Source organism: Cylas formicarius, unplaced genomic scaffold (genome assembly GCF_029955315.1).
Source record: "Cylas formicarius isolate icCylForm1 unplaced genomic scaffold, icCylForm1.1 PGA_scaffold_8__14_contigs__length_24414737, whole genome shotgun sequence".
NCBI lineage: Eukaryota > Metazoa > Arthropoda > Insecta > Coleoptera > Brentidae > Cylas > Cylas formicarius.
In genome coordinates this window covers 10,845,184-10,870,095 of record NW_026844361.1, presented here as the reverse complement: position 1 = coordinate 10,870,095, position 24,912 = coordinate 10,845,184, and the positions used below count along the sequence as shown (strand labels likewise).

The following is a 24,912-nucleotide window of genomic DNA, read 5'->3' as shown; positions in this document are numbered from 1 at the left end:
AACTTTAAATATTACAGTAAATAAAGTATTCTATAGGATAATAGTTCACAGAATTTTCAACGGATTAAGAAACACTAAGAATCGTGTAATCACTTCACACCTCTACAATTGTTATTCCTAGACGAAAAAGCTTTTGGCTCCATCGACAGGAAGGATTATTTGATTAATATCAGAGGACCACCCAAAGAAATTGCAAACCTAATTGAAGAAGCGGTTTTCTTGCTTGGTCCGGCATGAAAGCAAGCTATCACAATAAATTGAGGTTTTAAAAATACGGTGAACTGAAAAGGTGTAGTAGAATGAAACAGTAGAAGATTAGATAAAGAAGGGATCAAAGTATAACTGAAGATAAAGGGTGGAAAAACAAAACCAATGTATCTTAATACAGAATAACCCTAAGTAATAACAGACAACAGAAGAACAAATTGAAAGGGCGAAGAATTACGACTATTCAGGTAGTGATATTGCGAAGAAGGATGAAAGATATTTGAAAAGAAATGATAAAGCAAGAAATGCATTCCTCTCATTGAGCAAAATATAACCAACAAACCGAAGAATCTGGTTGCCTAAAGCAACTAACCAATGAAGAACTTTAGCAGCGAGAAGGTGAATCGAAGACAGGTGATCAAATAAAGAGAAAATTCGGTTGGGTGAGTGGCACATTCACACAGAAGAAATTTCGAGAAGAGCACTGGCTTATTATTCAATGAAATAGGGTACACGGCAAGAACCAGAAACATTTCGTCATCCACTCTATCCCCAACAGGGAATAAATATATTTATATACGATGTTGATAACCAGTGCTCTATACCCTGTTATCGAAGTTTCTGTGTCCAAGTTGAAATTTTAGTAGCATAAATCGTTATCCAACAAAAATACTAGTAAGATCTGAAGCTAAAGTTGTTAAAGATTCACGAAAATAGATTCTTTTTATCCTGGAAACAAGTACAGCTCTTGAAGAAGCTTCGCGTCAAGTCGGAACAAATGTCGGATATTCATTCATGTACCACAAAGATGAATGTAAATTTTTAACACGAACAGAGAATGGAGTGGCAGCCTTTATTATCAACGAAATAATCCTGCAATAATAAGTTCCTGACAAATTTGCCACAAGACATGATACCTGATGGTAGGAACTAGAGTTGAAGACAATAGTTTTATTAATTAGTTAATATTGAACGCCTTTATTGAAGAAACTAGAATTGAAATTGTAAAATTGAGTTACTTTTTATTATGCTTTATTCTCTGATGAATTAATAAAATGAATGGCCAGTTTAACAAATTTTCTTTTTGCCTTTCCCTTTCATAATTCTTCAAAATTGCCTAAAGCGTAGATCAGAGGGATCAGAGAGTTTATTTTGAAAGTCCCATCGCAGTGCGAAAAAGTGTGATAACGAAGTGGCCTCGCAAGGCAAACTTCTTCATGGAGTGGCAAAGATTAAAAGCGCTCTTATCAATTTTATCGAAACAAAACTAAAAGTAAAAAAAAAAGCACTTTATGCCCAATGTAATCTCTTTGCTTCCGTTATCGAATTTAGAAACCTTTCACACCTTCCTTGCATTAATTGCGCTCTGTATGCGGGCGGTTAACTTAAAATTCCCGGAAGTTTTAAACAGAAACTCGCCCGATATGATCGCAAATATCGCGTTTAGCTTACCGACCGGTAAAGTTAATTTGTAATCATACTGGACAACGTATTGCGATCTAATAGGACGATTACTAAATTGAAAAATGCACTTTTAAATTCTTTATTAAACATTGCTCAAGACTGACGTGAAATTACTTACGCAGTATAAACAATCCCCGACATACGCAAAAAACGATCGTTATATGTCTACGCGCGAACGGATTTTTTTTTGGCACACCCGATATATACAGAATCCTGAAATGTGAAACGTGACACTGGACTAGGCGGGCCGATACTCCGACTCGCGTTCACTGAAAACCCGCTACTGACGCCGACGAAATTTTCTATCCGTCGGAAGTTCGCAATGCGAAATTTCGACGGGAATGTAGAAGGTTAACGCTACCGTTAGTGCCATCTAGCGTTGAAAGCGGAAAATACATCAAAGGTCGTTATAACAGTTTTCCCTCTAGTTTTTATTCCGACCACATTTTCAAAAAATGTCCGGACCAAGTTTGTTACTCGGTATTTCCAAAGCACCGTCCATTCTATGTGACGTAATCAAAACTAAAATTGTTTGCGATAATATAGATATATCGCTTTTGTAGCGCAAGTAATTTTTTACTTTATCATACATATATACAGATACAGATACAAAGAAAAAGACGGCAGGTCATGTGAAACCTAACAAGAAACATTCAGATAGATCATTCAAAATCTTTGATCACAACACCAATCCGCAATTGGAGGAAAGATTCATTGTTTTCGTTTAAAAAAAATACCCACATACAAACGTCGGGAACAGCTATGGGTTCTCCATTATCACCAGTCATCGGGTATATATTTATGGGTGTCTTTGTTATTTGGTTTCATGGTCAAGCATCCGTAATAGATTTTTTTTAAACATTTAATTTCTATACACCCTAACATACGTTTTACCAATGAATTATAAACTAATAATAACCTCCCATTCTGATCAATAGAAAATCAGACCTAACATTAGGTCATTGTATTTACAGAAAACCTACGCATACAGACCTATACCTAAATGCATTGTCACATCACTATCCGGCCTAAAAAATTATCGGTTATCAACTGTCTTGTTTATAGAGCCGTAAAACTATCTCAGCCCGAGTCACCGAACCCAGAATTAAAACACCTCACCTCTGCTTTTCTCTTTAATAATTTCTAAAGATATTAAGCGTTTCATCGCAAAATACACTTCACCGCAACCTTCCAATAACAATGAGTCTGAAAACAATCACACACTTGCCACTGTTGTCCGTCCTTACATCCAAAACATCAGTAACCACATATCAAAAGTTCTTAAGAAATATAATGTCAAAACCTGATTCGATTCGTCAAAGACAAAATTCCATTTGAGATGCCAGGAGTTTACAGCATAAGCGGCAAAGAATACATTGGAGAGACCGGACAAAAGAGCCTTAAAAGTGAGAAGAAAAAATTAACAGCAGTTGGGGGGACACAATCACGAAACCGGAAATAACATTTTATTCGACAAAACTAGAATTCTTGCTTGTAATCAATTCTACTACCAACGAAAAAGTCAAGCAATCTTAACCTCGACTCAGATCTTTGCGTGAATCATAGGAATCACTCATCCGAAACGATGCCCCCCTAAAACAATGTATAAGTAGGTACAGAGTAAAATGCGAGTCAGATTCACTTAAGCTCTGAAGAAGCCAAAAGGATGATTGGCGAAACGTTAGCAAGTTCGACTCAACAACAACCGATGCAGGAGGTAGATGTCCAGAACTTTTGTAAATAGTATTACAGTAGCCTGTGGAAGTTTCTTTGAAAAAAAAAAGCATAGAAACTAGAACTCTTAAATTGTAATATTATTTTTATCCTTCAAAAAATCATTCTTTTTAGTAGTGTTTTTATTGAGTTATTGCCTACGTCTTTTGTGAATTTTAAACGCGGTATTTTTTGAAGTCACTTGGTAACCATTTGGTAAGAACTTCCGCAGACACACTGTATAGTATTGAAAATGTGACAAGACAACAGTATATTATGCAACAAGTGCGATAAACGGCATTTGACTAACGAGTTTATTTGAGCGGAGCGAGTTTTTAATAAACGAGTGATTTAAAAAGTTTACCGAACGTGTTGCATACTACACTCTGTAACCCGAAAAAGAATTTTTTTACACCATTCTTTTATAGTAACTTTTTACCTTAATAATACTTGAAAAATCTCTTTTGAATCACTTGTTATAATCAGAACTAAATAGCATCCAAACCGCTTTTGAGAAAATACTGTCGAAAAAATCCACATCTAAATTGACAATTGTCGAATTCACGAACTGTCAACGGCCATGTTGAACAGACCAAGACCCCATTGGCTGAAAGCTAGGTTGTATTTAATGTGCGCGTACGCAGTAGTAGTTGAGAATTGTCAACGAAAAGAAAAAAATATTAATCGCAATTTGGAATTGTAAACTCCTATGGTTTCTGCCACCTCAGTGGTGGTGGATGAATTTGAATTAAAGTGAGTCTGAAACAATTACTCTTAACCATATCGGATCAGAAATTTTGACTCTGCTTGCTATTTGCTATTAGAAGTTTCTCCTGTGAAAGTCTTTCATATTCTATACACTGAAAAATAAGAATTGTGGCAACGCTGGGCTGTAATGGTGCTCTGTTTTCACAGATGTCAAAACTGTAGATATTTTACCCGCGTTTAAAAGTGGTTGATAATGTTTGAACTCTAGCATAGCGATTTTTATCATGTATATAGAAGACTTGAAAACGGATTTTTACGAGTTTTTGTCCGGAAAGGTAGACAAAATGCCCTAGCTGTATATAAATATTTTAACCTGAAAAATGTTGCTCCCAAGTCTTGCGAGACCCATATGTTTATTATCCTTTTATTTCCAGCGAATACTGTTGGTCGTTCATTATGACATCGATAGCATATGCGCTTGTAAGATTCTGCAGTCGTTATTAAAATACAAACACATAGTTTACACTCTCTCAGTGGTCCAGGGCATTAGTGATTTGAAACAGGCCTATACAGAACATTGTGAGGATGTTAAATTCTTTGTGTTGATAAATTGCGGAGGTACTATTGACATCATTGAAGAACTGGAAGCCAATGACGATGTTGTTTTTTTTATCTTGGACAGCCACAGACCAATTGATTTGTGCAACATTTACTCAAATGGACAAGTGAGGTTGCTACACACGTCCGAGGAAGACGCTTTAGTACCTGATTTTAATGACATATTCAGAGAAGAGGTACTTGTTATTACGCTTTTATAACAGGTGTTTCATATCAAATTTTAGTCTGAGGCAGAATCTGAAGATGCTGATGACAATGGCAGCGGTGATGAAGAAAGCAGGACAGCAAAAAGAAGAAGGTTAGATGAGCAAGCTATTATGAAACGACGAGAAAAAAGACTGTGGGAAGAAAACAGAAATAAGTTGTTGTTTGACTATTCCCAATTCACCTACTATGCTAGAGCAGTAAGTAATGATAAGATATAAATTTTTGTGGTGAACCTTAATTTTGTAGAGTGCCATTTTGATGTTTGAACTTGCCTGGAAACTAAGTAAAGATGATAAAGACTTGTTGTGGTTAGCAATAGTTGCTTTGACTGAGCAACTCTTGTTGGGAAAAATAGAATCCACACAATATACTCTTGAATTGGGCAATTTACAAGCACACTGCACGAGACTTCACAACAGGGCTAATGATGCTGATGTTCAAACATCACTGAAAATACATTTCGAAAAAGATTTGAAGTTAATGCTTTACAGACACTGGACAGTGGAGAGTAGTATCAAATTTTCCACTTTTACAGCTGTAAGAATGAAGCTTTGGACCCTTCGAGGTGACAAGAAAATCCATGAGCTATTGGCTGACATGGGGTATGACAGGGACCTCTTGTTACATTTAAATGAGACTTTATTAGAGTATTTCAGGTTGCCTCTTGTGCAGAGTCGACAGGCTTTTAAGTCAATGGATTTGCAGCTTCGCAAAGAGTTTCATACTTCCCTGGAAAAGCAATCTGTGAAGTATGATCTACAAGATATTGAATTTGTATCATTTATATTACAATATGGTTACCGCAATAAGTACTGTGCGTCCGATATAGTTTATGCATTGCTCGCCATCCTTGAAGCATCAGTAAGTTGAAAGAAACGTTCGTTCTTGTTTTTGTAGCATTTTAATGTTCCAGCCCAGAGAGAAGAAATGTGGAGAGTTGTTTAATCAAGCTTTGGACTGTTTGTCCAGAACCAAAACTGAAGTTATCACCAATGCTATTGAACGGGCCAAAATTGTGATAAAAACTTTATTTAAAACGGTTCAGGGAGCGGTAGATATGAAACAAATTATAATGGCTGGACCATTTGTTTATTACATAATACAGGAGGTACCGTTCCGAGTGATTTATTTCCGTGGTTCATTTGACCTACTGTTGATTTTACAGGGTTGTTTAGATTGGTATATGCTCTCCCATCCTCATATACTGCTGTTGCTGGCCCAATTTATATTGCAGGCGTATGTGTGCATGTCCAGAAACAGGAAAGCATCAACTCTACCTCTAATAGTGTCTGCGCCTCGGGACTTAGAGAACAACACGTGTATATTGGTGGGAATACCACCTTTGTGTGAAAATTCTCCCAAAAAGTAATTTGACTATTGCAATTTATTTTTTTAGTTTGTGTGTATATATTTTTTTAGTTTTTTCGGCAAGGCTTTTGAACAAGCAGCCGAGAGGATGAACTGTGAAGCGAGCTGTGATTTTTTCGACACATCATGTTAGTAGTTTAGACTTACTGAAAGATATTCTTTTATAACACATTTTGAGTTTGGATTAATTTTAGATTTTGAAATTCACGCGAAAGATCGGACCAGGTTTTTTGACGCTCTGGCTGCACTTTTGAACTAGATAGAAAGACGACCGCCAGATATTCTATTCTCAGTGAGAATGTATTACCACTATTTTTATAAAATAACATTTCAATGTAAATATTTTATTTATTATTGTACAAATAGTTAAGTCAGTTATGCGGTGTAAATAAAATTCGAATATGTTTTGATGGATTACTTTTTTAACATTTGTAATAAAAAATATTTTGCAAATGCAAGGAGAATTTTCATTTTACAGTTGTGTCAGAGATATGGATACACAGAAATAAGTTGCATTTTGTCTTTTGAAAATATAGTTGGCAGATGTACGAGATTTCAATGTAAAAGTATAATTAGATAAATAACAAATATATAAACAATAATAAACAACGAATAGGTATTAAAAGGTATCACAGGAAAGAAAATCCTTAATATTGTAATAGGATACGGATTGTAAACAAAAAAACTGGCTCACCCTGTATATGTTCAACAGATGTGCTTAATTTAATTTAAGTACATTTGAACTACGTCCGATCAAACAGCGCATGCGTGACATTTCAAATGTCGCGTTCAAAATCGCCGTTTCACTTTGTTAAGTTCTTAATTTTAGTAATTTTTTGAATTCTGTAAGTCAGCACCGATACGTCTGTGAACCAGGTTTTCGAAAGAAATCAGCTAAGTTAATTGCTATCACTTTATGCCACTAACTACAAAATTCTTTATTCCACGATGACCCTACGTGTAATCCAACTTACCGGTTAGCAGAGAACTCTGCCGAAATTCCCCAGCATAGACTATTTTACAAAGCTCTTCCAGGGTTGCGGCGTTGCCAATACACCACCATCTCAACAAAATATATATATAAAAATATATTCCGAGACAGTCGATGGGAAACAAAAAATATTTTCTAAGATGCTATACTTATATGAACTTTCTAATATTATTTTCATTGTTGGCGCAAAAAAACGTCTGTTCTGCAACAACACAACCGTTGTTACGCATAGAAATCTATTCTTTGCTGTTCTGCCTTATCTGGGACACAATATGTATACACGTTATATATTTCTCTCATAATTTCGCCAAAAATATGAATAGCAAAATTTTTCGGATATAAGTTGATGGTTACAAGAAGGTGACCAAAAAAGAGAGTAATAGCCGGAAAAAATCTACAAATTACAAAAAATTTCAACGGGCCTGTCCGGGATTTGAACCCGGGACCTCTCGCACCCGAAGCGAGAATCATACCCCTAGACCAACAGGCCGTTATAAATTTTGTTTTTTAGATAACCTTTTTAATCACGTACCACGTTTTGTTTTATCCTAATTTTATTTAATTAATTATATAACAATTGGGTAGTGGAAAAAAATCACACGCGAATATTTCAATTAACCAATGAATTAAACAGTCAATTGTTCACTTGAATGTAATCTTTAAAATGTTACGCTAATTGCAGCTTTAAGCTGTCACTACACAAAGCAGTGTTATTTTCAGCAAGATTTTGATACTAGCGTGGCCTTATAAATAAAATATATAAGCGAAGCTGATTTAATATTTGGAAATAAGCGAAAAGTGATCAAGCACTGGCAAGTTATGGGGGAAGTTAGTGATACTGATATCTACCGAGATACTCCCGTTAGGTATTTGGGTAGGTATAGCATAATAGTATAATCATAACATCGAACACACTCACATATATTATGGAATGTTAACTTTGTGTGCTAAGATAATATTTGGTGGCAGGTTACGCTAATGAGGTCGGTGAAGCCTTCAGATCGATTATTGGGTCAAAATGGGTCAACGTCAGCTATGGCATTGCTACGATCTATGTTTTAGCTGATACTGGACACAAAAGTCTAGAATCATTTAAGGTACCTACTGAGTTTTTTTTAAAGCGAGTAACCTCATTTTGTGACAGGCAACCAAACATACACTTATAAGATTTTTTTTTCTTCTTTTCAGAAGAATATGAATGAATCGAATCATCTAACAAGAGTGGCCTATACAACGACCGACACTTTAATTTGGCAGTTATTGGCATCAGTGATAATCCCAGGCTTTACAATAAACAGAATTTGCACATTTACCAACAACAATTTGATTAAATTTAATAAATTTCCTAAAGCTGCTCACAAAGGCATTGTAACAGGAATAGGATTGTTTGTTATACCTTTTATTATAAAACCGATTGATAGGTTCGTCGAATATGCTTTAGATGAAACTTTAAGGAAATTTAAACCAAAGTAGTGACGAATATGATAAGCAGTAGATCTTTTATTTACGTCAATATAAGAATTTAATGATTAATAATTGCGATGTACAACTTGTTGTAATATAATATTAACAATGTTATATAATAAATCGTTGAATGTTGGTCCGTATTTAGTGGGCGAAAATTCTGAGCATGAAAATCGGGTATAAGGTTATGGACAATCTCTGGCAAATCGCTAAAAGCAAAAAAGAAGACCAAGGACCAAGTAAAACTTGCCCAAGATGTAAGGTTAGAATGTTGTTTGAATGTAGAATAGAGATTTATTTTTATGAGTTTTTAGTTAATATTTGAATACCTTAAATATTGCAAACAAAATGGGCAAATTTCTAGAAACCAGGTATTCGAATGTTCAGCAACGTGTGGTTAAAAAGGCTTCTAAAGCCGTTAGTAAGCTGCAAAAGGATTTTTCTCAAAAAGATGAGGTTAGGAGTTATTCGTTTCAAAAAATCAAGCGAAAGATTGGTAAACTCTCTTCAAATTTGGAACCTCCGGAGAAAAAGAACAAAATACAACACGAGGAAAGCGGTAATACTATAGAATCTCGAAGCGTGAACGCTATTTTTAAAACGAACGTTAAAAATGATTATGTGCACCTTGAGATAGATAAGGAAATTGATATATTTTGTGATGATGAATTAAGATCGATTTACACGCTTTACACAAAATTTAACTTCCTGTTTCATATTTATGACGAAATTTGCCTAGAAGGGTTAGATGGTATAACAATTGAAGCGCTTTGGAAAAGAATAAGCATTGCTTTGAAGTATCCAACATATCTGGATATTATTAAATCCTTAGTATGGAAAATCATTTGTTTGAATACAAAAATAAAGTTTTATAAACTTCCAATGCCAAGAAAGGAGTTGGCAATACACAATAGGCATATAAATCTAGAACTTGGCATTATTATAGATAAGGCAATGCCAGATATTTATGAGCACGCAAATATTAATGGAAAATTGAAAAACGTTCCAGATATGGGTTCTTGTGCCACATACGAAACCAGAGAGGATGTAACAGAACTAATCCGTAGCTTGCCATTAGCACAAACCTCTAAAATGTATCAAAATGCTTTAGTGATTGTTGCTGACCAAGAATTGAGAATCAATGCTTTATATGATGTACATGTTGATCCAAATATTGAAATATCCCCTATAGGATATTGTGTGCTTGAGAGAATTGGTAGATCACGGGAGCTGGGGCAGCATACACAAGGGGCAAACTCTTTAAGTACTTCTCTTAATACCAATGCTAAATCTGTGTTTCATTATCAGAAAAATTTGGTCAATAATGGTCTAATTTCCAAACAAGTGCTTGTGATAAAGTGTCCAATCACAGGCCAAAATAAAAATGGTAGCTTGTTGCACTTAATGAGATTCTATAACAAGAAAAAATCAAAAAACTTGCTAATTGCAGAAGCTATTATCAACAAATTAAAGAAAAGCCCAGATTATAGATTAGAGTATAATAAATTAAAAGCAATGTTTAACATCGGTTATGGCTTTAAAAAGGTTTTACGAAATCCTGAACTTCGAAAGTACCTGAATTTTGATACCATTCCATATAGGGAACTATATCCAGATGCCAAGAAATCTGAGTGGATGTTGAAGAACAAAAATCAGGAGAAGCAATTAACAACTATCTCACTTAAAGATCCTTATGTTAATATATCAGCTTGTTGGTCAGATGTTGGGCTTAATGCCGAATCCTCTGATGAAGAAGACGAAATTGGTATGAGAATATTTTCTAATCTCAAATAATAATTCTAAAAAACTATTTTTTAGATGATAGCGGTGATTTGGGTAGTCGGACGTTAAATATAGATGCTTTTAGGGATGTGTATATGTATATTTTATCCAAAGGTCCCGAAGGCAGCAATACTAAAGAAATAAGCTCACATTTCGCCTTTGATAAGTTCACTCTAAGAAGCATTTTTAAAAAATTGGTAACTCAGAATGTGATAGATACCAAGCTCAAAGATGTTGGCAAAGCTCGTCTCTTTGTGTAAATAATCATTTTTATTTTCATTTACTTACAATTTATTTACTAAAAAAAAACATATTTTTTATCAAAATTCTATACAAATTTCATGCAAATTTCGCCATTTCTGGTGATGCACAATATCTAAAAGTTTTTCCCATACGGAACTCACCATGTAGAAAAATTTAGTTAGTAATTACAATAATTAATAATGCAGGGTGTTGAAAGAAATTCAAATTAAACTGGAATTGATAAAATGGCAATTTTTTTTTTTTGTAAATGAAAACCACTTATTTTTATAATCCTATCTTATTTAGTATTAAAAATTATGACTAATTTGTATTAGGTTGTATATTCCGAATATTTGTGGCTTTTAAAAATTTGAATTTTGGTCTGTTCCATATAGCTAATAGAGATAACCTGTTACAACTGTAATTGCCAATGCTGGTTTTCGACCAATAATATGTTTCAACGTTCAATAACTAACGTGGTCACGGACAGATGCAACAATTTTACGGCAGTATTTTCTCCAAATATATCCAGATGCTACTAAATCTTCAGGCAAAAAGGAGTTAATGAGCGGAGAACTCTGTTAAAAAACATACTGCAATTTCACGAAAGCAGAAATTATACAAGTTTGTGAGTGGAAGTCCTATATAAAATAACTTTAATTTTTTTAAATTACTTACGATTACGATTTTCTTTAATTTCCTTAACTGTTCTGGTTAAAACTCTTTGTTTTTCATAAATAATAATGAAATTCAAATAATTTTTGTGCGTATGAGCTTGTGCCCATGCCTCTACATTTCACCCACTAACCTGCACTTTGCGCAATTTTCTTTCTAAACAGCGATATTCACATATTATATATATATATATATATATATATATATATATATATATATATATATATATATATATATATATATATATATATATATATATATATATATATATATATATATATATATATATATATATATATATATATATATATTGCTTTAAGATTTAATGGAACCTGCACATAGTTTGAGAAAATACTGCCCCCAAAAATTCGTCTTTCTCAATTTTTTTCTTCATAGTTGCTTCATAAGTTCCTGTATTTTCAGAATTACGCAAAATTACGCATATCTCTAGTATATTCTCGCAATCTGCAATCTGTAGTTGTGTGTCTCGAAAACTATAAATAAGTAACAATTATAAAAATAGATGGTGTGTATTTGAAAAAAAAAATGTTTTTTGCAAGTTTTTTTTATTTAATTTTAATTGGTAATTTTTCAATATACTGTATTATTAGTAATTGAAATTTAAGGTAAGGGAAAAATTGGCAGATATTTTTGGGTTTGCAAACATTATTTTTGACATAAAATGTTAAATATCTCAGAAACGGTGAAGTTTGGGTATAAAATTTTTCGACAAATTCAAAAAAGTAATAATATATAGCGTGTTCCATTTAAAATAAGATAGTGGACACTCACTTTTGGTACATCCGAATGTACATTTTGAAAATATTTTAACCGGGTTATCCCCACCAAGATTAGTTGAATTCAATTCTTTAAAAAATATTTGCCACTTATAATTTTGCTATAAAAGATCGACGAAGTTCCCAGTGGAGCACCTTGTATATATATTACCTTTTTTGAAAATCGAAATAACATAATTGTAGAATAATTTTTTCATTCTCTGTTTCAAATAACTATTTTTATTTGTGGCTTAAAGTAGGCTTTCTTTTTAGATATTTTGCCACTATATATTCGCGAAAAGCAGTAAATGAACGACCATTTCTAGACTTAAAGTTTGAAATACCCGGAAGTTCCAGTAATAGGATTATTGAGAGGCAAAAATTGGGACTTAAACGGCTTTTGGATTCCCAAGGAGATTTGGGTTACAGTAAAAAACAGCACATTGAAGAAAATGCCTCTAAATATGTAAAACCAGAATTTCTGCCAATAATTTTGAATAGGCCTTCAGTAATGTGTGAATATATCGCCAAAACCTATTCCAGCACGTTAAGTGTAGATGCTTGGGAAGTGGAGCCTCCAACCAAATTTAACTGCTTAAAGAAACCGTTCCCAGTTAGGTTGGTTTTTATGGAGTTTGACGTAAACGAAATAAATAATATTATTGACATTTGGATCACATTCAACCCAAACAACATAGAGGCACAAAAAATAATGTATTGCGTAGGAGAGTGTTATTCTATTAAGAGAGATGTAGAGTATTTGACCGTAGGTTATTTACTAAAGGCATTTTTGGGAGAAATACAAATAAACAGCGCAGAGGTCTTATCCGCATTGAATTCAAATTGGGATCAAGTTAAAGTGCCCAACAAACCACTCCAGAGGACAAAGTTTAATATTGGGGCACTACAAAATTATGAAGAAAAACTAGATTACATGGTCAAACCGGTAAAGGTTTTCCAAGATAGGAGCGATGATATAGACATAGAAATTTTGATGTCGCTGCCGCCAAAATCCTATGTGTCTGGAAATATAACTAACTATAAGCATGCCGATAAAAGTGTAACTGACAGAATGATGAAGAGGATATTGATAGTGCTGGACGTTATCAATGAGACGCGGGTTTTCGAAGACTTACAAAAGATGGTTAAAGTGATTCAGGCTCGGGAACTCGAAGAGGGTTACAAGAAAAAAATTGATCGTAAATGCTTAGCACGGCTGTATCGAAAATTAGTATTAGAAGGATATATCAAAATCTACAAGGTCACAATGAATGACAAAACAACGACAAGGTCGCAAATATTTGTGTGCCATCCCAGCATAAGCTATACCCATTCATATATCCAGTCTGTCATAGAGCAAATAAAATTTAAATTTTTTTCGAAAACCGACCAATCTTTGTCTCTCGAAGTCAACGCGCTCAAGGATAAGGTGAAAATCGTTAGCACCCGGTCGCCATTTATCGAAGACGACGTACTGCAGAGCATATCGGAGATAAGAAAACTGAATCGCATCAAAATTAACAGCATCAAATCGAAATATCATAAAACGGCTGGAAAAAACTATGGATACAAGCAAAAGTTTATCAGAATGAACATACTGCATGAGTTGCTCTTTTATCTTATCTACGATTTGCCTGTAGGTACACAAAGATTGACAGATGCTGAGGTTTTGGATTTATTCCATCAATTTCAGGTACAGAATAAAATAATAATAATAATAATAATAATAATAATATCAATATAACAATTTATTGTTAAAAAAAATAAATAGGTAATTAGAAAATGAAATAGGGAAATACATTTACCTTGTTGACAGCTCTCTGTTTCACCACTTTTGTACTCTGAGTAAACTTAAAATATAAAATAACAAAATAGCGTTGATTCTGCTATACCGGATCGTTCCTGGATCCCCAAGAATGTGACTAAAAAGGAAAGTTCAAATAAACCTATATATAATAATAACCAATTACAATAAAAAATATTTTTCTTTTTATTTAAATATTTTTAGGATTTTTTCCATTAATGTATTTTGATGTGGAACATTTTTTAAAGCCATACTCCAAATTTATGATTTTTTACTGCAACAAGGTTTAGTCTCAGCATTTTGAAAATCTGCAACTACTTTTCCTTTCATCAATTTCTTCTTTTTTCTTGTTCGCCTATTCAGTCTTACCCCAGCAACAATTAGGTTTAATTCATTTATTTTGTTATTATATCTCCATACATCGAGGGTCTTCCTTCTATCGTCTGTTTACATTACTTTTCTGTATTAATGAGACACCTTGTCATTGTATTATTATGAATTTAGACCTCTCTTTAAAGAAGGGGTCAATAATATATAACAGCTTGGGACTCGTTCCTATTTGATTTGCTTCAGTTTTTCATCAATCTTAAATTAACATAAAATCCTGCAATAGACTTTCTTTTACTAGTTTGCGTCAAATAAAATACTTGTCTGTAGATATTTGTACTACTATTATGAATGTTGCCTTCTACGTATTAACGTAATTAACTTCCCTACTCAAATGTCTCGTGATGGTTATAAAGAAGGCAATATTTAAACACACTACAAAAATTTTGAATAATACAAATATAGTCTGGTTATGTGTAGATGAAATAAGCTTTTTTTATTTTACTTGACACAAGCAGATATGAAAATAAAGTATACGAAGTGAATTTATTTAAAGGTTAGTCAAAAACTGACGAAAAGGAGATATTTGAAAGGTATAGACCCGCAATAAAATACCCTTCTTGTAGATCAATCTGTCAAGTGAAGATTTGAAAACGATGCCGCCTATATATTGCAAGGAAATTTCATGGAAAATGTTTATTCCGCCGTTACCCCTGCATCTCGGGTGGGAGCATGGATGGGCGTTGCTTTGCGATATTATCCTTAGGATACCTTTCTCGATAATGCTGAAAATACACAATGTACCGTTTCAGTTGGAAGAAATTACGGAAATTCTTCAGCATCCTATTAAAAGGTTCGTTTGTGGGATCGTTGTTATTCATAGTAAATAGAGAATCATTTAAAGGTACTATATGATGAGGGACCATCCGGAAACCGTTACAGCTGCGGTGATGTATATGAGAAAGTACATATTCAACATATACGAGATCGTATGTCGTTTGGCATACTGCGGTTTAGTGCAGTTTGGGCCTTCGCGATACAAGCAAAAGGACCAAATGTTTATGTATCTGAATCGAAGGGCTAGTCTGCTAGACACCACCACTTCGGAGCATGGATACCACAAGGTGTCCGTTCAAGAATACCGTAAATTGGAGTTCTTTTTTAACTCGCTGAATGACGTGAGTCAATATTGGTCATCCATGCACGATATAAGTAAGTCTTACCGTAGTAGTCTAGCATATTTTGAAAAAATACGTCCTTAAAAATGCTACATCGCATCTGAAACTTGTCGAATTGAACTGTCAGCGGGTATGTTGGTTGTTCCACCGCGCTAGTTCTTACTCGTCGAAAACGAGGTTCACACGACCAGGCATGCTCAGGCCCATCTCAATATTTATTTTCATCGCCGCTCCAAAAATTTCTATATCATCAGTGTAGAAAAATAGTGGTAATAAAATAATAGAGGCACAAATTCTTGAGAAATTCCGCAAATTAGTCTCACACTCCAAACCAAACTTAGCAGCAGTCATTTTCAAAGATGGGGATTTTAAATTAAATCTAGATAGGAACCGGGCACCATTCAAACTCACAGTTAAGTCTATTTAGACTAATTAGTATACATATGTCCCGTATCAGAATCATGATCGTCTGTATCAGTTAAATGCGAATAGGTATCTTCTAGAGGATAAAGATCCCCTGAGATCCAGCCACATTTCCCCACAGAGAAATGGGGTAAAGAATGTGATACTCGAAGAAAGCGCGGTACTCTGATGTGTATCCACGCTAACAAGATGTTTCGATCTTAATGTTCATTTGGTGTTATGCAATCTTCTTATGGTAATATAAAATATAATGGCAAACTATAGTATAGAAGCCAAGACTCAAAGAAGGGATCTTGGTATGTTTCTGGATGAGAGGTAGATATTTGTTCCTCACATTGACCTGATTGTTTAACTTGCCCATAAATAACATCATATCCTAGCTTTAGTCCACATAATGCGCGTTTAAGCATTCTATTTTATATAAAAAATTATAAATTTAAGGTGTACACACCAGGCTGAGTTCCAGGAATATAGTCAAAGGAAAAACGATAACTTTAATGGATGTAACATGTAAGCCCGACCTGATGAGGGCTCTTTCGGCGAAAACGCCCGACGAAGTGTTGAAATACGACAACGGCCACATACCGGGCGATCAGAGAGGCGCTGCCGGCATAGACTCGTCCATGTGGACTCACATCTCCAAAAATTGGTTCTGGAGTTATTCGAACAGCAAAGAAGATAACAATTCAGTGAGCGGGTTGAAGGAAGAAAAACTGGAAAAAGTGCCGTGATCTTCAATCCGAACGACCAACATAACTCACCATATTTGTTTTCAGATTCCGCCGCGAGTGGTAGGTTTCCAGGAGCTCTACGAACCGGTTCAATCTACAAAAGTATATCTTCCTAAAGTAAAGGCTACTTTAGTAAAGGCAAACTTTAAGATTGGTAAAAATAAGAAATGGCGACGACCGGTGTCGAATATAAAATCAAAAGGTAGGCTGGCGCGGCGCAAAAGAGAATATTATGATTCCGTCGACAAGGCGATAATTAAAAAAAATCCGCGCTTGAGGCTCACTGTCAATTGGACCGAGGCCGAGGATAGGGCGCTTTATTTTATAAAATTCGCGACCATGTTTATAAGTCCTAAACCCCATAAACAGTTAATATGGTACACGGTGATCCGAGATGTTCTACATAGAATGGTGCCTGTAGATAGTGCAGATAAGACTTCAAGGTAGGTTTAAGTTTAAAGTAGTGTATGCGTGGGGACGCCTTATCGCTTTGATCTTTGACCATTTGACCAATTTTTTATACCTTCCTAACCAAGTCAACCCTCGCATGACGTCGGTTATTTTGTGCGGGGAAATGTGTTTCAATGCAGCAAAGTATGGCTAGTATGGGGGTTATATTGTCTTTCATTGCTCCGTGTTGTTTAATTATTTTATTTACTCATATAATTCTCACTAAAATCATTTACATATTGTTATTTACTATTCAAATATTTTTTTCAATATTTGTATAAAACAAAATATATAATAATCCAACTTTTTAAGAAACCTTCCAAAAAATCGCATATAAAATTGATATGCAAATGGACTAAAAAGTGAAAGATATAGAAAAACGCCATTCTTTGTCAAATAAGGTTAGCATTGCTGACGTTTGTCTTTTTGTATAGGGTAGGAAAAAAATACAAAAAAAAAGGAAATTTGGTTAAGTCACGTGGTCTTTTTAGAGCTTAAGCGCTTAAATACAAATGTTATTTTAAATTTCCAGCAGAGATTCAAAATTTAGATTTAAAATCAAAATATTTCTAAGTAATATTATCACCTATTTTCTTTGATATTATTTGATATTTACATTTCAATATGTAATATGCCAAACAAAATATTGCATTGGCAATTTACTACAACCCTTGTGAGTCCGTCATTTTGAATTATAAATATTTTTTTTCAAAGAAACTTCGCAACGCATTCTCTTCTGTACTTGCTTATATTATATTGTATGATCATTGTCTGGATTGACTCATTCCCATAATGGTAAAAGGTTCTTTCATGTTCTTCAAGGCTATGACTCATCAGTTGTTTCTCGAACACAATCACTATAGAAATCTATAAGCAACCAAACAATCTTAACCGCGACTCGGGTCTCTACCTGTTACCAATATGGGAATCAGTCATCAGAGACAACATTCATGCTCCGCCTTTAGCTCCGTAGTTTTAGTTAAGCTCTGAAAAAGCCAATAGGGTGATTGGCAAAACGTCAGCAAGTTCAGTTCACCAATAACCGTCTCAGGAGGAATCCAGAAGTTTTGTAAATAATTTTACAGTAGCCCGCGGAAGTTTTTTGGAAAAAGAAATTCCTTTGAAAAATTTGGTTGATAGGAAGAGTGCAACGTGAGTTGGGACATTTGACCTACTCCGTAGAATCTGCAAAAGCCTAGCAAATTTATTTATCTTTGATTGCCATATTGGTAACTGTCTACTATAACTATACTATATAGTGTCTTTCAAATTTTAGTAATACGATTTTATTACATTTTAAATGTTGACATATGTTCGCAAACTCCTCTTTACCGATCTGCAGTATGTTAAAGCTTGGATGTATTTTGCATTGTAATATAAAAAAAAATAAAGCCCAACAAATACACAATTACATCTAAACCAATTTAAAAATACGGATCAACGTCTAACTTTTTTCAATTGTTAAAAATTTCAATTAAAACTTGCGAATACCAAAACATGATTTTAATTTTTTTAATAAGAGTCGTAGATGCGAGGGAATTACAAGAGACGAAAAATTTTCTCTAGGAAAACGGAAAAGTGCTTTAAAGGAGAAGCGAAAAAATCTTTAAACTAGCATTTTTGTATAAATCTTTCACCAAGCGTTTTACGACACTTGTTTATAGAAAAAAATTACCAAACTATCTTCCTAAATTCTTGAAATTGAATTTTAAAACGTCCTGTTTAACAATACAGAGTGCTTCAACAAGGCGTACCACTAAAGTAGCTCTAAATGTTAGGAGATAAGAATAAAAGTTTGATAATGGTCTGAAAATAAAAACTATTTTCAATAATATCCTGATTCATTTTTAATTAATTTTTATAGGGCATGTCAAAGACGTCTCAGGTTGTTATTTAAGGACGAAATCGAACAAGCGAAAATGCAAGCGAATGTAGCCAATCTGCTTAAATTAGGACCCGTTGCCGAATATTTTTCGGCTTTTGTTTCATACTACTTTAACGGCGTCGACGCTGCGGGACGACGCTTCAAGCCATCGGAATCTGAAATGCAGACTGCTTTTATTTTCCTCATGTCCTATATTGCGAGCCATCAGAAAGAGGTGAGCAGAGCCATGGAGGGCAGTTTGCAGAGCGTCGACCACTTCTCTCCGTTAAATTTGCCGTACAGCGAATCCAACTTGATGCTGATAGAAGATTTGGTCCACAAATTCAAAGACGCTTCAAATTCGGAAGACATCAACAATGATGTCGTCAAATCGGTGATCATTAGCTCGTTGAGCAATAAAAATGACGAAACAGGTAAGTGGATAACTTGGTGAGATACAATACAATACAATATCTTCATTACCTTTACATAGCCAACCTATAAAAGCTTCATCATAAATATAATATAAAAATCATTAAATACAAATTGTAAAAAGAATATGCAATAAGTGCAATTAAGGTATAAAGAAGAAATATTTAGGGGTATACATCATTAAACAAATATTTTAAGGCACTCGAATTGAGTTTTGCTTTTTTGACAAACATTCGGAGTTCTTGGAAATTATAGGAAGATTCTTTATTTAAGAATGATTTTATTTGTATTTTAAAATTGTTTTTTTTTTTTGAAAATAGAGGTTTAAGAGCTAGATTCCACATACCCCAAGAATGATAACAAATTTAAACCATTATGTGGAGTTTTTTGATATATTTTAATTCACTTCTACTGCTGTTATACTTTAGGTGCGAAATTTATTATTAAATTAACACAAATTTAAATGAAAAAAATTGGATTCTTACATATTTTCATATAAAATAAAATGACACTCTTGTTATTGGGGTGTTGCAAGTCTCCGCCCGTGACCCGGTTTTTGCTTTTTTTAGTTGATTTCAGCTTTTTTTTTAATATTCTTTGTTAAAAATTTGTAACCCTCCTTTATGGCTGCTTTAAAATTAAATAAAATATTACTGAACAATAAAACAATAAAAAGCATAAATTGTCTTCCTCAGGACAATGAAAATCTATAACATTCATTTGCACAATTAATGTGTCAATTGTTGCCTCTAAAAACTAAGGTATCTGATTTGGGAATCTGTGGCTAGCAGGATTGGGCTGATTTTAATGAAGTGATTTAAATCACTTGATTTTTTAAAATCTTTTTATATTGAGACCAACACAAAAATTCACAAACAAGTTTTAATAAGCGAATAGCTTCAGAGTTTTCAATGCATTGAATCAGTAGCAAAAATTGCCTTTCCTATTTGTTTGTCAATCTTTTCTTTTCAAGCTCTTGATGTTTGCATTACGAAACTACTCAAATTAGGCTGATTTTCAGTTTTTTTCTTTTTCATATTTGGACCTGTTGATTAGTTGGACCTTGCGGAGATTTCCAAAGGCTTGCCAAATCTGTCGTGAGTGTCGTGGAAGTAAGATCTGCAGAACTGTTAAGCGACATTCGAGCACCTAAAAAAAAATAAAACAAAAACAGTTCCTTTAAAAAAAGGGTTATTGGATTTTAAATCGTGTACATTCTTTCCTAAGATAAAGAAATTATACGATATGAATACGAAATACTTTTTTATGTATTGAAAAAAATGAAAATAAAGTAAAGTATCTAAAAATTATAAGCATTAACTTAAATAAAATATGCATGAATTCAAATTTTGGCACGAAAAGACAAAAAGGACATTTTTCAAATAAAAAACACCTTAATTCTTTTGAAAACGATTTTGTGAACCATATTTCTACCTTTTACGACATGGAAAGTTAAATAAAACTGAAATAAGTAATAATAAAACAAAATATTATTTACCTGCCTGTATTCGTTTCTTACTGCTTATTATCACAAATATCATGGTGTGCTTTAAGTCTTTGAACTATCCCTTGAATTTCTTTCTTGCAGATTTTACAAATCGGTCCACACCCAGATTTATTTGGATCTTTTGTTTTAATGTCAACTGCCATACGCGAGAGAAATTTTCTTGCAAAAAGCGCGTTATGAGGAACATTTAGTATGTATGTTGTGCTATATTGTTTACAGTGACTTTAAAATATTTTGTAAATGCTACAAAAAAAAAAAGAAAATACATATTTTTATGAAATAAAATGAAAAATCAATTTAAATCGAGAAAAATATAATCATGATTTATTTTCTAATTTCTATTTTTTTCTTCACAGGCTACTGTAATGCTATTTACAAAACTTCTGGATTCCTCCTGCGTTGTTGTTGAGTTGAACTTGCTTACGTTTCCAACAGGAGCTTAACTGCTTATATATTGTTTGAGGGAGGCGGACCTAAATAAGAAGCATGACTGATTCCCTTATTGGTGAAAGGGAAATACCTGAGTCACGGTTAAGATTGTTAGGTTATAGATTCTCGAATTTTTCGTTGGTAGAAGAATTGATTACATTCAAGAGTTTTAGTTTTATCGAGTAAAATTTTATGTCCGGTTTCGTGATTGTGTTCGGCAACTGCTGATGAGTTTATTTGTCTTAGTCTTAAGGCTCTTTCATGTTCTTTGAGCCTAGTTGATATTTTTCGTCCGGTCTCTCCAATGTATTCTTTGTCGCATTTAGCTCCGCCCCATCAAACAATATATAAGCAAGAACTGAGTAAAATGCGAGCCAGTTTCAGTTAATCTCTGAAGAAGCCAACAAATGATTGAGGAATGTTACTTTTTACAAAACTTCTGTATTCTTCCTGCATCTGTTTTTGCTGAGTCGAACTTGCTGACGTTTCGCCAATTATCCTGTTGGCTTATTCAGAGCTCGACTGAAACTGGCAAGCTGCTCAAACTCGGAAGAAGCCAACAGGATGATTGGCGAAACGTCAGCAAGATCAACTCAGCAAAAACAGACGCAGGAGGAATCCCAGAAGTTTTGTAAAAGGTATTACAGTAGCCTGTGGAAGTTTCTTTGAAAAATTAAAAATCAAAGTTTGTCCAACACTGGTGGTCAGTAAAGTTATATTTATCATCCCCATTAAACAGGTAACTTTTAGGACATGCAGCCTTCAATGGAAAACTTGGTTGAGTTTATTTAAAATACATTTGAAAAAGTATCCCTTCCATTCCACTGTGCTAAACAGAATTAGTAGCTAGTCAGAACAATTTTCGAAGGCTTTATACTATTACTAGTTTTTAAGGGTAAAAACTGGTCCACATTAATATATAATTTTTTTTGGCTAAAGTTGGTCTATTTAAAACGTATTCAAAATACAATATCTACCCCGCTGTATTCTAGTCTGTCTAATTTAGATTATTCTTGATTGGCAAAAATTCTTATTTGCTATTGCGTTCATAAACAAGTTAATGTTTCTTAAAAAAAAACACAAAAGCTACTCGCGTTGCTATGTTTCAGCCCCGCGTTTTTACCATTCAACTTAACATTCCAGGTCCCGCCTTGCAATTGTTCAATATTTATCAAAAATACAGCGATGTAACGATCAAATCGGCCATCCACGAGTTGAAGGAGGCTCAGGTCATGTCGTACAAAAAACTCAGCAATTTTAAACATACAATTCCATATCAGCTGTCTAGTTTCTACGTCTACACGCATTCGACGACATTCGCTTACTCTGACGTCGAAGAAGCGTTTGATGTTTTCTGCCAAGCGAGACGAGGCGAGGTGACCGTTGGCGAAGAAGATCTCGGCAGGTTGATTGGACTGGCCGAGATAATTAGTTTTTGTTGGCCGCAAATCAAGCCCAAGATTAATTTACCGCATTACCCGATGATTCTTAATCCGGACATCGATGATCACAGTGAAGTGATTGAGGAATTGGCCAAACGGTATTTAGTGAGGAGCAGCGGTAGCAAGGAAAGTGGCAATACGGAGGTTTGGACCAACAAATTGACAACAAGTGAGGTCAGCGTGAACGACGAAGAGTCGGAATCGATCGCTGAAGGCGCGGAAGAAAATGCAGCATTGAAGGAGGTGGAGGACGTCAGAGAGGTCGAGTTTGACGACGATATGGATATACCGTTGGAGTTTTCGTCTGACGACGACCTTGAAGGTATCGCCGGTCTGAAGTCATGGATACACGATTGCCTAGATTCCAATCGTGTGCGAAGTCCAAGCCCAGAACTGCTGAACTTTAAGCAATCGACGAGTAAACATGTCAGTATGGAAGCTGACGAATTGAATGCAAAAGCAAACAGCATAAAAGCTGAGCCCGGCTCAATTTTGAACGTGGAAGAGGGCGATTTCACATTAGAAGAGATCATGGAAGGGATGGTAAGGGAAACGGACGAAGCGGAAACAAGACGGGTGCCTTATATACTGGATCTGACTGATCTGTTGGAGGCTGATCCTGCAGACTTGGATGAGGTCAAGCTTATGGAAAAAATGAAGGCCCATTTTGTGCCTCAATTTCCATACTTGGAAGGCTTATTCATTGAAGATATGGAGGGATCTGAAATGATTTGGCGTGTGGAAGACAGAATGGCAAGCGAAGAAGTGTGGGATCAAATCCAAAGGTAATATTTATTAATATTTCAGTCGTTAAATGAGAGCTCTAAACTCCAGTAACCCTTTTTAAACGCAATGTATATTTCATTAATAACTCTAGCACAGGGTTCATTCGACCTATAGTGTAAATAGTGAATATTTAGCGTAATTTAATATTAAATGGAATTTGAATGAATGGTAATTAAAACCCTTATTTTCAGTTTAAAACAATTATTTTGCTAGATTATGTTAAAGTCGTTCACTTTTTGAGGTACATATAAATGTTCACTACAAATTTTTAAGCTTTTCAATGATTTAGACACTGATACACTTTTTTACAGGGCACAAATCATAGGTCAACCTAGAACGACGGACGAGGTAATCAACATGATTACAATTAACGGAGGAATTAGCAAAGATATTGAATTAACAAGGGCTGTGATAGATTATGCATTCAGCAAGGGGGTTTTGGGAGTGTCGGCGATTGAATTGAAGGTGTAGATTGAAAATTTGTATTTAAAAAAAATCCGTTAATGTTTTAATTCCAGACGGCATTTGCTGGCAAGACTGGGAACTGTTTACTGGAATTTATCGTAAAAACCCTCGTAGATTGCAACATATTGCTAAGGTCGGGTATAAAATCGATTTATTTCGTTCATCATTCTTACAGGAGCAACTGGTTGGTGGAATCGTTTGTTTCGTCATACGAGTCGTCTAGTGAAGACACAAAGGAGATGGAGATAAAAACTAAGTTGGTGTGGCTGAAAAGCCAGCAAACGGTCATCTAATTTTCTGTTTTTTTCGCAGATTTTCGGAACGTTTACGTTTGAGGCTTTATCCGTGGACGAGGGTCGACGGTACTTACAATAAACCACTATTCAAAGTTTGGATAACCAACGTTCTTTCCTATTGCGTGGAATATCCAAAAGTTACCATGTCTTGCTTATGTAGCAAATTCAATCTGTTCAAACCTGTTGATATTTTCTTCTTGTTGGAGGTAGTGAAACTTTTCTTTTATAAATGTTTTTTTCACATGTTCCACGATTCTTGGTTTTGATTTTAGATTTTACAATATCTTCATTGCGTTGAAATATTTAAGGTGCCAAAGTGCGATATCGACGCTTTCTCAAATTGGAATGTGCACGATGAATGTAAGTATGAACCGCAGGCGTCTTGAACTATCAATCTGTATGGTTATTACAGGTCGAGCGACGTTTTTGGATGATTTTGAAGAAATGTTCGTTCAGCCGACCACTATCGCATTTGTGTCGCTTGGTTCGTTTTTCAAATGTTTGTAGCACAGATGTGATTTAGCATGTTAAGTTTAAAAATTTTTATTTTGTAAATAAACGA

At 34.4% G+C, this 24,912-nt stretch overlaps 4 protein-coding genes and 1 non-coding gene across 11 annotated transcripts in view; 3 read left to right on the top strand and 2 right to left on the bottom strand.

Moving 5' to 3' along the window:
• The window catches only part of LOC132706118 (potassium/sodium hyperpolarization-activated cyclic nucleotide-gated channel 4), a 188,173-nt gene extending 186,239 nt beyond the window's left edge, over positions 1–1,934 (bottom strand). For all 7 annotated transcript variants that reach the window (XM_060677239.1, XM_060677243.1, XM_060677240.1 and 4 more), the window contains exon 1: positions 1,790–1,934. The gene's annotated coding sequence lies outside the window, so the exon portion shown is untranslated. The remainder of the gene's footprint in view (positions 1–1,789) is intronic.
• Positions 1,935–4,289: 2,355 nt separating this feature from the next.
• Positions 4,290–6,688, top strand: LOC132706222 (cell division control protein 45 homolog). Its single transcript, XM_060677429.1, has 9 exons — positions 4,290–4,427; positions 4,527–4,886; positions 4,935–5,114; positions 5,164–5,519; positions 5,574–5,778; positions 5,831–6,025; positions 6,083–6,282; positions 6,337–6,413; positions 6,480–6,688. Exons 1-9 carry the CDS (start codon positions 4,377–4,379, stop codon positions 6,542–6,544), a joined length of 1,689 nt encoding a protein of 562 aa, XP_060533412.1. The 5' UTR covers positions 4,290–4,376; the 3' UTR covers positions 6,545–6,688.
• A 1,006-nt stretch (positions 6,689–7,694) lies between these two features.
• Trnap-cgg (transfer RNA proline (anticodon CGG)) lies at positions 7,695–7,766 on the bottom strand. The gene has a single exon. It is a non-coding gene; the product is annotated as a tRNA-Pro (tRNA).
• A 44-nt stretch (positions 7,767–7,810) lies between these two features.
• On the top strand, positions 7,811–8,811 carry LOC132706453 (mitochondrial fission process protein 1). Its single transcript, XM_060677799.1, has 3 exons — positions 7,811–8,150; positions 8,246–8,373; positions 8,465–8,811. The coding sequence occupies exons 1-3, from the start codon at positions 8,096–8,098 to the stop codon at positions 8,747–8,749; spliced, it is 468 nt and encodes a 155-aa protein (XP_060533782.1). The 5' UTR covers positions 7,811–8,095; the 3' UTR covers positions 8,750–8,811.
• A 185-nt stretch (positions 8,812–8,996) lies between these two features.
• LOC132706015 (general transcription factor 3C polypeptide 1) lies at positions 8,997–24,907 on the top strand. Its single transcript, XM_060677056.1, has 14 exons — positions 8,997–10,505; positions 10,559–10,778; positions 12,490–13,909; positions 14,974–15,200; positions 15,252–15,559; positions 16,390–16,670; positions 16,725–17,122; positions 18,994–19,427; positions 22,505–23,588; positions 23,901–24,054; positions 24,108–24,310; positions 24,367–24,556; positions 24,623–24,710; positions 24,763–24,907. Exons 1-14 carry the CDS (start codon positions 9,089–9,091, stop codon positions 24,855–24,857), a joined length of 6,519 nt encoding a protein of 2,172 aa, XP_060533039.1. The 5' UTR covers positions 8,997–9,088; the 3' UTR covers positions 24,858–24,907.
• The last annotated feature ends 5 nt before the right edge of the window (positions 24,908–24,912 follow it).

What these genes read in the sequence shown, in the direction of transcription:
- LOC132706222 (XM_060677429.1), top strand. Translation starts at nt 4,377, where the DNA reads ATGTATATAGAAGACTTGAAAACGGATTTTTACGAGTTTTTGTCCGGA. An exon ending in TCACCTACTATGCTAGAGCA is followed by an intron (nt 5,115 to 5,163) that starts GTAAGTAATGAT and finishes TTAATTTTGTAG; the next exon opens with AGTGCCATTTTGATGTTTGA. An exon ending in TGATTTTTTCGACACATCAT is followed by an intron (nt 6,414 to 6,479) that starts GTTAGTAGTTTA and finishes GATTAATTTTAG; the next exon opens with ATTTTGAAATTCACGCGAAA.
- LOC132706453 (XM_060677799.1), top strand. Translation starts at nt 8,096, where the DNA reads ATGGGGGAAGTTAGTGATACTGATATCTACCGAGATACTCCCGTTAGG. An exon ending in TACTCCCGTTAGGTATTTGG is followed by an intron (nt 8,151 to 8,245) that starts GTAGGTATAGCA and finishes ATTTGGTGGCAG; the next exon opens with GTTACGCTAATGAGGTCGGT. An exon ending in AAAGTCTAGAATCATTTAAG is followed by an intron (nt 8,374 to 8,464) that starts GTACCTACTGAG and finishes TCTTCTTTTCAG; the next exon opens with AAGAATATGAATGAATCGAA.
- LOC132706015 (XM_060677056.1), top strand. Translation starts at nt 9,089, where the DNA reads ATGGGCAAATTTCTAGAAACCAGGTATTCGAATGTTCAGCAACGTGTG. An exon ending in ATTTATTCCATCAATTTCAG is followed by an intron (nt 13,910 to 14,973) that starts GTACAGAATAAA and finishes CCCTTCTTGTAG; the next exon opens with ATCAATCTGTCAAGTGAAGA. An exon ending in TGTCGGCGATTGAATTGAAG is followed by an intron (nt 24,055 to 24,107) that starts GTGTAGATTGAA and finishes TTTTAATTCCAG; the next exon opens with ACGGCATTTGCTGGCAAGAC.